Raw genomic sequence first — 11,418 nt, 5'->3', positions numbered from 1 at the left:
ACAAACGTGATTCATAGCATGTAAGAGGTACGGACGTGTAACTATCAAATATTGCATTGAGCCAACTAAGCTATGGTAGGTTTGAGCATCACTGGGATTACCATCTAAAAGTTGAGTAAAAGTAGTAACAACACAATTGGAGTAGAGGCCCCTAACATGTGACTCTTACCAAGTATTTCTTTGGCATATTTGTTTTGGCATAGAAATAGACCTTGGTGAGTTCTAACTTCTCTTCTACTTTAAGGAAGTAAGGGAGGGGACCAATGTCTTTTAAAGCAAATTCATTACCAACAGTAGTGATTATTTTTTTTGGATTTCAACAGGTTCATTGGCAATGATAATAATCTCATCAACATAGATGAGCATAACAATGGTGCCATTGTCATGTTTGAGGATGAAAAGATAATGATTAGAGTGTTCATAATAGAATCCAAGTGTCATGAGATAGTTGGAGAGACATTCAAACTAAGCTCGAGGAGCTCGTTTGAGGCTATAGAGTGATTTGTTTAGTTTACAAGCATGATGAGGAAGAGATGGATTTTGGAATTCAAGGATTGTGCCATAAACACTCATTCCTTGAGGATGTTATAAAGGAATGCATTTTTAACATCTAATTGATGTAATGGTCATCCTAATATGGTAGCAAGAAAAATAGTTACCAAACAAATTGAATGACCCCAATCACTCTCTAAACAACCTTATTAACGATAGGGGGGGCAAAATATCTGAAAAGATGGAGTATTTCTAGATAAAAAAAAACACCTCAAACGAAAAGTTAAAGGCACAATAGCAATAGTCTAGACATTAGTCTAAAATAAAGCTTAGAGAAAAGAAAAAATGTGCAATAAAAGTAAAATATGTGTGTAGACCAAAGAGTAAAAATAAGATAACTCCTAAAATATCATTTAAAGAGCTTATAATATAAAACTTATAAAATGGAAAGAAGAAAACCAAAAAAAAACTTCACATGATTTACATATTGAAGTCCTCCCCTCTCTCCATTATTTTCCACCAACCCCCAACTAGATCATAAGATTAAAAATAACAATGTGGTTAGACTAGACCTACTAATCATCTTCTCCAATCCCTAGCTTGGCTGAAAGAGAGAGATTCTAATGGGACCTCCTCTGCAAATTTACCAAAGCATAATAAGCTCCACTTGGTCCTTTTTCCAGCAACGACGAATGAGTCCCTGTTTCCACCACCGTCCCTTTATCCAAAACCGCAATCATATCGCAATTCTGTATTGTACTCAGCCTGTGTGCCACCACCACGCTCGTCCTTCCCACCATTACCCTCTCCAAAGCCTCCTGAACCACCTTTTCCGACTGCCCATCAAGCGCACTTGTCGCTTCATCTAGTAACAGTACGCCTGGATTCTTCAATATCGCTCTAGCTATGGCGATCCTCTGTTTTTGGCCTCCTGACAATTGCAATCCCCTGTCTCCACACCATGTCTCGTACCCATCTTTCAATCCCGAGATGAAATCGTGTGCATTTGATGCTTTTGTCGCTTCTATTATCTCCGATTCGTCTACTGCTCTCGAAATTCCGTATATGATGTTTTCCCTTATTGTTCCTGCGAATAGCGTCGGTTCTTGGCTAACCAATGCGATATGTTTTCTCAGCGTTCGGAGATGATACGATTTGATGTCGCGACCGTCGAGATTGATTGTTCCTTTAATCGGGTCGTAGAATCGTTCGATTAAGCCGATTATGGTGGATTTTCCTGACCCACTTTGTCCAACCAACGCGGTGGATTTTCCAGCCTCAATGTTAATTGAAAAGCCACGAAATATCATCGCTTCCGGTCGAGATGGGTAAGTGAAATCCACATTGTTGATTTCGATTTGGCCGATTAATTTATTGGGTTTGTACCCTTCTGGATCGTCTGGTTCGATCTTAGTGAATCGATCCAAGACATCGAAAACTGACCCAACTGCCTCTGACCCTTTAGCGAGATCTGTCGTCATGCTACCGGCATCGGCGATTACACGGCCGGTGCTAACCAAAATCATGAAGGTCTCGAACAGAGCTTTAGCCGTGGTTTGTCCTTGTGCTACTAATTTTCCGCCGTACCAGAAATCCAACGCCCATGAACAGGTGGTGAGGCTTTGGGAGCAGCCGAGTCCAATCCCAGCATACCATGATTGCTTGATGCTTTCTCGTTTTGGGCCTTCTTGGGCTTTCTCTAGCATTTTGAGAATGCGTTCTTGTGAAGAGAATGCTGTGATTGTTCGAAGGTTAGAGACAGCCTCTGCTGCAAGCTTGCTGCTCTGTTCTTGTGCTTTAATGGCTTTGTTCGACATTTTTTTCAAGAGCACTCGTCTTGTGTAGAAGCAGCATATGACTAAAGGTTGAACAGCGATCATTACAAGTGCTAGCTTCCATGAAATCACAAGTCCCATTGTGAATGCTATAGTTACAGCTGAAATCGTTTGCACAATTAAAGCCATTCTATCCCCCACCAAGGATCGCACCTGCCCAAAACAAAGTAAAGCTCTGTTTAATTAAAAAGTATAATCCAATTGAATAATATTTGATAAATAAATAAATTTCTGCTTACCACATTGGCATCTTTAGATAGTCTCGAGCAAATCGCACCGCTAGAATGTTCATCTTGATCGAACCAGCCAATTTCAAATGTAAGGATCTTGGAAAGCATCATTTCTCGAACCCTTTTGGTAAGATATTCTCCCATGTACGCGAAGTTATAATGTTGGAGTATGTTGACAAGAAAAGAAAACATAGCCAACCCAACAAAGCAAAGCGCATAAGTCCTCGTTTTGGCTTTAATCTCCTCATGACTATGTAAGAAATACACAGAAATCATCGATCCCATTGCATATGCATACAAAGGCTGAACAGCGCCAAATAAAATTGCCCCACTGCAGCCCATTAAACCCTGTCTCCATTCCGGCAGATTCAGAGCCAATAGCCTTCGAAACGATGGAATTGGGAGTTCTTGTTCTTTTTCGATGTTGGATGATGATGGGGCTGTTTCGTGAACTACGTCGGAGGCTCCGGAGTTGGCGGAGCTGGAGCGGCTGAGATGGGGGAGGCGGCGGCTGCCGGTGGTGGTGGTGGTGGTTTTTTCGATGTGGGATATGGAGGATGAAGGAGGTTCAGGTGGGGATTTGTGTTGGAGGTGGACGAGGGAAGTGTAAAGGCCAGCTTGGTTCCGGATCAGATCATTGTGAGAACCGATTTCCATGACTTGGCCGTTTTGGAGGACGGCAATTAGGTCGGCATTGCGGACGGTGGAGAGACGGTGGGCGATGATGATGGTGGTGCGACCGACGGCGGCTTTGTCGAGGGCTTCTTGGACGATACGCTCGGATTCCGAGTCTAAGGCACTGGTGGCTTCGTCTAGGAGAAGGATTCGTGGTCGCTTGATTATGGCTCGTGCTATGGCAATTCTTTGCTTTTGTCCTCCCGACATTTGAACTCCTCTTTCCCCTACCTATCAAATACAACCATTTTGATATCGATATTAAATATAAATTCACATCTCAATATCGATATTTTAATTCTTGAAAATAACTCCAACAATAATTTTATTTGATAAATTTTATTGCACAAAAGGAATACCCAAACTTTTGTTAAAGAAAAACCAATAGAGAGTAAAAAGAAAAATAATAATAAGAAAAAACAATTCAATTTTTGGTAGAGAATTCTCGTTATTATTATATATAAAAAAAAATTGAAAAAAATGAGAAGAACGTAGCTTGGAAAGTAATGGTATTTCTATCAAAAATGTGAAATGCCTTTAAATTTTTAGTAAAGTGAACATTGTTGTTAATTTATGAGTGAATGTCTTTTTAAAAAAGACGATTCATTCAAAATATACTTTTTAAAAGATCATTTACTCAAACCTTAGCACTATGTTAAATATAATTCTTCCTCAGATAAAGTTAATAAAATATTTTGTCCCGAAATTTTAACCATTTTTTTATTTGATATCCTCATGTTTAAAAGGCTTCCATAGTTTTTATACAGTTTTTATAAGAAATCTAACTATAACTCCCACTAACTTTTAGTTTATATAATTTTAGTTGATTTAAACTTAATTCTTTTCTTTGGTCTCCTAGATTTTCAAAACTATTTCTTTTAGGCCTTAAAATCTTGGTTCTTTATAATATTTTAATTGGTTCCTAATTCAAAATGTGTTTAGAAATGATGTAGGATCCAAATTAAAATGTAAGCAGAATAATTTAGTAAAGAAAAAAAGTGAATTGAATTACCTGAGTATCATATCCTTGAGGAAACTGAGAAATAAAACAATGAGCATTAGAAGCTTTAGCAGCTTCAACAACTTCATCAATGGTGGCATCTTCTTTCCCGAACAGAATATTCTCTTTAATCGAAGTAGCAAAAAGCGCCGGCTCTTGACTCACAAGCCCCATTTGCGATCTCAGCCATTTCAATTGCAATTTCTCAATTCCCACTCCATCCACCGCAATGCTCCCTCCAATTGGGTCATAAAATCTCTGCAACAAAGAGATGACGGTCGACTTACCGGACCCGCTGCCCCCGACGAGGGCGACGGTGCGGCCTGCGGGAATTGTGAGGGTCAGATCGTTGAGGACCATGGTGTCGGGCCGGGAAGGGTAGGCGAATTGAACGTTGGTGAACTGAACCTCCCCGGAGACATTTTGAAGGATTTGGCCTTCCATGTCGGCCGAGTCGATTTTGGGAACCCGGTTTATTACTTCCATGATTCGCTCACCGGCCGCACATGCTTCCGAAAAGTACTTTATGTTTGATAAACCCGAACCGATTGATCTGTCATTTCATTTCTAATTATTATTTTTTCCATTCAAATTATGTATATGTGTACTCAACTAATAAATTAGCCTCCTTATCTTCAAAATAATTATAATAAAACAAAGATAGGGCTGCTAAAAATAAAAATAATAAAAATCATTTAAGTAAATATTTGATTTATTGAGAAGTCTATTTCTTTACAAATTTTTATAATGGTTTTTATCTTCCTTCACTAAAAGAGTCGGAGTCTAAAAAAAAAAAAAAATCTTAAGAACTACTTTTTGTTTTAATTTTCAAAAATTAAAGATCAATTTCTTAAGATATTGGTAAAAAATAACTGAATAAAAAATTTAAAGGTAGAAGGGGTGTTTTTGGTGGCTTAGTTTTCAAAAATTAAAAACCAAAACAACAAGGTCTTGATTTTTAGTTTTGGTTTTTAAAAATTAAACCTAAAAATACTACTTTCATCTATTTATTTATATGTTTATAGTATACATTTTAAGGATGTATTCAAAATCAAAGCCAAATTTGGGAAACTAAAAAATTTAAGCCTCGATTGGTAACTTTTTTATTTTTTATTTTTTCAGTTAAAAACTAAGCATATAAACGTTCATTCCACTTCTCAGGTTTCTTGATTTGTCATCTATTTTTTATTAATATTTTTAAAAAAATTGGCCAAATTTTGAAAACAAAAAAAATAGTATTTAAAAAACTTGTTTTCTTTTTGGAATTAGAAAAATGCAAAGTATTATAAAAAATTGAGATGAAATGTATTTAATTTCTAAAAAACAAGAAAGGATTATCATACGAAGTCTAAAAATTAGTTTATTTTTTTTTTTAAAAAAATAATTTTAAAAATTGGCTAAAAATTAAAATGTTTATATATGAATAAATTATATGAAACGAGTACACTTTTCAAAAATACCTAATTACCGAACTAGAGATTATAAATTTGAGTTTTTGTTTTAAGCAATTAAGTTAGATTTAATTTTCCAAACTTATTTATTAACTAGTCAACATAATTTCGTGCATGTTGCCAATACAGGTAAAGCAATGAATGTGAAATTAAATGTTTTCTTTTTTAAAAAAAAAGAATCTCTTGCATGTTGACTGCTTGATATTAATTTTTTTTCCATAAATAAGAGAGAGAAATATAGATGCAGAGTTTCTTCTTTACTTTTAATTTTTCAAAAACAAATAATTAGATGTTAACTTTTTAATGAACCTGTTATAACTAATTAGGAAATTGGGATTATTCTTCAAAGAGGGTGTTTCCAAGGGAAAACAAAAACATCTAGAAATGGTATTTTTTTTTTTTAATTTTAAGAAATATTAATATTAATCTTCTTTTTTATAAATAGTTGCTACTTGTGAGTGAGAAATCCCATTTTTGGATAAAAAAAATTTGGGTGCAGTCGTCTATTGTGTGTGCAGCTACTGTTGCAACCAATCAATTGGTGTATGGTACCTAAGCATTGCCCTTATTGGATTAATCAAAAATAGTTTTTGTTTTAATTTCAACAAATTGATGATGAAAAAAATAAATAAATACTTACAATCCACCGACGGCAATGGAAGCTCCGACGGCAAAAACGGTGCCACCTTGAGCGCCATGGTACATAACCATTCGACTACCATACCAAGACATGAACGACCAAATTGCAAACGAAACTCCATTGCTTCCGATGGCCAATCCTTTAGAAAATCCTTGTTTGATCCCTAACTTTACCGATCCTTCTAACGCCGATGAATATTCCGTTATGGTCTTGTCTTCTCCGGCGAAAGCGTACACGGTTCGGATCGATGAAATTGCCTGCTCTGCCACTGATCCGGCCTTCTGGTACCCCTCCATGCTTTCTCTAGCTAACCCCATTAATGTTTTGCCGTAAAGAAGGCCTGGGATCACTAGCAATACTACGAAAGGGAATCCGACCACCGCCAGCCGCCAGAATAGTATCACCGCCGCGAGATAGCTTCCGACGAATATCGCCGCGTTCATCAGGAAGTTTGGGATCTGGCTAGGTTTTTAACACCCATGTCAAACAATATGTGTAACAAAATTCAAAATTTTCAAAAATTACTTTATTATTCTTTATTTTTTTTTTATTATTGTAAAAGATTTGAAAGAGTGTAGTGGTAGCTTCGAACTAAATTTTAGACGCCCACACTCTAACATTTCAGGTTTCAATTTTTGTCAAAAATATTGATGAACTTATTTCGGAGATATTTGGGTTAACTAGTCGGAAAATGAGAAGTTATGAATTCTATTAATCCAAACATTTCATAGGTTCCACTACTAAAAACATTGTTATTAATCGTGGGTCACAAAAATTTACGATCTTTAAACTTTACTATTATTTGAAATTCACAAAATTATTTAAAACCATATTTCTCGTATATTTTAAAAATTAGCTTGTTTTATCATATAAAAAACTAAATCGTTTTGAAAATTTGTGAGTGGACGGATGAAACTTCAAATTTTGAAGTTCATACGATGTTGATATTGACATTTAAAATAAAATATTTTATAAAATTTTTCGAGTAGTGGCTTTTCAAATTCAAACATAAAACATTTTTAGTTCTGGAAAAAAATATAATATTTTTTTAAAAAATTCATGCCATAAAAAAGAAGAATAATAAAAGGAAAAAAAAAAAAGTGAACCTTCTCACTCAAGACGTCTTGAATGACTAAGCTGTCATTGGAAACGGAGGTGATAACTTCGGACGTGCTAGTCACGTGCAGATCAAAATAGCCAACATCTTGCCGGAGAACTGCCTTTAAATATCTTGCTCTCATTCTCGCCGCCTGTCTCTCTCCGGTTCTCGTCCAACAATATCCTTCTGCAACCCAAAAAAAAAAAAAAAAAAAAAATTTGAATTTCTATATAAATAAATTTAAATAGTTTTTTTTACAAAAAAGTAAAAAGGAAAAACCCACCAACAAAACAAGCCACAAATCCCCCACAAGCTACATACAACAGAGCCACTGCATTCTGTCCCCCGCAAAAAAAAAAATCAAATCAATCCAAAAAAATTCCCATCATACAGTAGTGGAGCGAAAATAAGAAAAAAATAAAAAGAGTAATAGTTAGATGCAACCTAAATACCTTGTCGATGTTGGCTACAAAAGAATCAGTTATGGAAATGGAAGACGTTTGGCCGATGTTGTTCATGAGACGGCTAGAAACGATCAAGACCAGAGGGGTTGTGAGGCCATCTCCGATAGCTCCGATGAAACCCAACGTCATCAGAAACTTGTCCACGGCGTCGGCGTGCATGAAAATCGACGCCATCCCTCGACTCTTCTTCTTATTATTATTCTTATTTCTCTCTGAATCTCCTCCATTTTCTTTCCCCATTTTTCGAATCCGACTACGGAATGATGGGAGAAGGAACGGTGGCTTTTTCTTTCAGGCACGGCGGCGCGTTGGCCTGAAAATGAAATTTCACTTTGTTTTAATTGTTGTTATGAACACACTTGTGGAAGAACCCAGCAAGGTTCTATATATATATATATAGGTGACTTCGACCTGTGTTTGTCACTTTGTGATTTTTTTTTTTTTTTTCTTCACAAATCACTTTGTGAAAGTTTTCTTTTTCTTTTTTATGCTTTAAATTGTTTTCTTTTTTAACTCAAATAATAATATTATAGAAATAATAATAAATAACTTTCTTTTGAAGTTAGAAACACAATTGGTACTTTCTTGCTTTGTGCATGTTTAAAAATGGTTGTTAAATGGTTAAAATTATTCTTTTTTTATCTATAGAAAGTTTTTGAAATATTTTATATCATCAAAATTAGTTTTTTTAATGTTTACAAGTATATGTTTTAAAGTACTTTTTAAAATTAAAAAATAATTTTAACAATTCTTTAACTATTTTCAAATATTTCTTTAGTTGGATATAATGTATAATTTAGTGTAAAAAATTTTCATAGACAAAAAAAAGGTCAAACTATTTATAAAAATAACAAAATTTATAGATACTAGTAGACCTCTACTAGCGTCATCACTTAGTATCGATAATAGACTTTATTAATTTATATCATTGATAAACATTAGTAGATTTCTATCAACCTATATAAAAATGATTAAATTTTACTATTTTGGGTAAATAATTTCTTTTATTTTTCTATTTTTGAAAATTTCTCATTTAATATTTATAATTATATTTTATAACAATTAATCTTTAGGAAGAAAAATCATCCCATCTAAAATAAATTTTAACAACATTCTTCATGAAAGAGATTATATAATTATTGTCAATTTAAAAAGTATAATTTTTTTTATATATTAAAATTGATGGACTAAATTGTTATTTTTATAAAGTGGATTAGCAAAGGTTTCTATAACTTTCTTTTTATTGTGTCAAATGTGTTTTTTTTTTTTTTTTTTTTTTTTTGGGCATGTAGCAAGATTGTAATTTAAGGAATGTAATAGGTGCTTTTGTTTAGATTTGACTTTAAATGTTTTATTTTATTCCCAACTTTTTTTTAATAAAAAATTGTATAAATTTGTTTTATTAAATTAGATAGATTAAATGTTTGCACTAATTTTTTTGAAACTTTCTCTCTCTCTGTTTTTTTTTTTTTTTTTTTCCATATGTGATTTATAACCTATCGCATTCAAGTATTTATTATATTAAAAATCCATAGATCAAAATACAAGGCTTAAGACCGAACGTGACAAAATCAAATAAGAATAAGAGTTTATGTACGATTTAATGTAATTTTGGTACTTTAATGTATATATATTGTGTGCTTTCCAAAAAAAAATTATATATATTATGTGTAAATTATTTGAAAATAAGTTGCATGTAAATTTTTATATTTTGCTATATTTATAAATAAGTTGTCTCATTTTTTTTTTAATTTGAAAACAATCCATAAATTATCCTTTTTTTTCTATATTTTCATTTATAATAAAAAAAAAAATAGACAAAATTTTAGTCTGCATAAATTGAAGCTCCACGCAATTAATAACGTGTCATTATTTAATTCCACCGAATTACTTATCAATTCAATTAAAATAAATATAATAGTTCATATGTATTAATAAAATGAAAACAAATTAACAAGGAAATGACAAATAGACAAAATTAATAAGTAGCCTTAGGTTAAAAGATAGTAAAATAAGTTCACATTAATTTATCAATATCTAAGTTAATAACATATCTCAATTTCTTAAAGTCTCTATTTTCCTGTAGTTGTTTTTAAAAATAAAGGAAAGAGATCTAAATCTATGGTCTATAAAGAAATATTAGTGTAGCTTTTGAATTATGTTCACATTGTCATCTTACATTTATTAGTTACTGCAAATATGACTCATTAACAAATATTAATTATAATTTATTTTATAGAATTAATCTTTTTTAAAAGAGAAATTAAAAAAAAAAAGGTACTTTTGTAAAATGTAAAAAAGAACCCAGAAAGTTTAACTTTTTATGTCTTTAAAAAATTACATTTTGGAGCGGTTGAAAAAAGTTACTTTCAAAGGAAAAACATATTTGAATATAATTGTTTGTTGAAAAATAATTATTTTTCTCTATATTTCTTTTTAAGAATGTATTTAAGTCTTCGAACAATATTGAAGTTGTTCTTTCCATAAAAACATGAATTTGTAAATTATGATTTTAATTACAATAGAAAAATATAATTAAAATTGTTTTTGGACACAGCTTAACAACTAAGCCAGAAATCCCTTTTCTTTTTCCTTTTAATTTTTAGAAAGCTCGGAAAAAGTTGGACAGATTTGGCATTATTATTATTATGGGAAGGATTTGGTATTATGATGAACATAACTTGGTTACAACTATGTTTATATATGTACTAAAGTATATTGTTTTAGCTAGTACTAAAACCGTTCATCCAAGTATTGTTTAGTGGATCATCGGGATGGCAATGGGCGGGTGGGTTGGAGATGCACTCGGATCCCCATCTTCGTAGGGATTTTTAATCTCTATTACTGTCCCATTCTCTGTTTTGAAGAGTCGAAAATTTCCATTTGGAGATGTACCTGCAGAGAAAAATTCCTACTTTTATTCCATTAAAAATTTAACTTTAGAATGGTAGCTAAGCTGTTATTCTGTTTTAAGTAGTTTATATATATATATATATATATAGTATTTTTCTTACATTTCATATATATAAATAAACAATAAAAAAATTGGAATAGGGACGAGATTGGGGATAGGGTGGGGACTCCCTCTCGATTCCCGCTCCATCCTCGATCAAGGATACGATTTAAATCCTTAGTTTGAACCCATATCAAGTCAATCTGGGAATTCTTCACTCCCATCAGATCGAGACCAACGGAGAATTTTATCATTACTAGTGGATAAGATCTCGATTATCGTCTTAAATGGTGATGGTTCGATTTTCTATTACCTGTACTTGTTGAACTAAAAAATAGTATGAAAATTTTATCCAACAATAATTGAACTAATTTGTGTAAATTACCTAAATTAAATACCGGGTTTTTAAAGATATTTTTTTGTTTTTCAAATTTATTTATATATTAAAATATAAGGAAAAAAGAAAAAGAAAAATGTTCATGAAAAAAATTTACAAATAAACTTTATTTTAAGATTTTTTTTTTTTTTAAAAAAAAAAACTCTTTCTTTTAAAACGCCTTGCTATCTCAAACTACTCAA

General features: G+C 32.5%; 1 protein-coding gene across 2 annotated transcripts; it reads right to left on the bottom strand.

The window, feature by feature from the left end:
- Positions 1–876: 876 nt before the first annotated feature.
- On the bottom strand, positions 877–8,329 carry LOC120080026 (ABC transporter B family member 15-like). Of its 2 annotated transcripts, XM_039034559.2 has the most exons (7): positions 7,875–8,329; positions 7,706–7,760; positions 7,430–7,608; positions 6,324–6,781; positions 4,245–4,785; positions 2,567–3,463; positions 877–2,480 (listed from the first exon to the last, which is right to left on the bottom strand). In XM_039034559.2, the coding sequence occupies exons 1-7, from the start codon at positions 8,124–8,126 to the stop codon at positions 1,113–1,115; spliced, it is 3,750 nt and encodes a 1,249-aa protein (XP_038890487.1). In that variant the 5' UTR covers positions 8,127–8,329; the 3' UTR covers positions 877–1,112. The 2 variants fall into 2 exon arrangements, with proteins under 2 accessions (XP_038890487.1, XP_090170592.1); XM_090314466.1 differs by lacking the exon at positions 7,706–7,760 and having other exon boundaries at positions 7,875–8,249.
- Between the last annotated feature and the right edge of the window lie 3,089 nt (positions 8,330–11,418).

This window comes from Benincasa hispida, chromosome 6, assembly GCF_027475165.1.
Source record: "Benincasa hispida cultivar pf3 chromosome 6, pf3_genome.v1.1, whole genome shotgun sequence".
Classification (NCBI taxonomy): domain Eukaryota; kingdom Viridiplantae; phylum Streptophyta; class Magnoliopsida; order Cucurbitales; family Cucurbitaceae; genus Benincasa; species Benincasa hispida.
Note: the sequence above shows the minus strand (reverse complement) of the source record. Positions and strands in the feature narration are given on the sequence as shown.

Excerpts from the sequence above, each read along its gene's own strand:
- LOC120080026 (XM_039034559.2), bottom strand. The coding sequence starts at position 8,126 with ATGGGGAAAGAAAATGGAGGAGATTCAGAGAGAAATAAGAATAATAAT. Across the intron at positions 4,786-6,323 it reads TCCATTGCCGTCGGTGGATT|ATCAATCGGTTCGGGTTTAT; the intron begins GTAAGTATTTAT and ends ATGAAATGACAG. Across the intron at positions 3,464-4,244 it reads CTCAAGGATATGATACTCAG|GTAGGGGAAAGAGGAGTTCA; the intron begins GTAATTCAATTC and ends TGTATTTGATAG.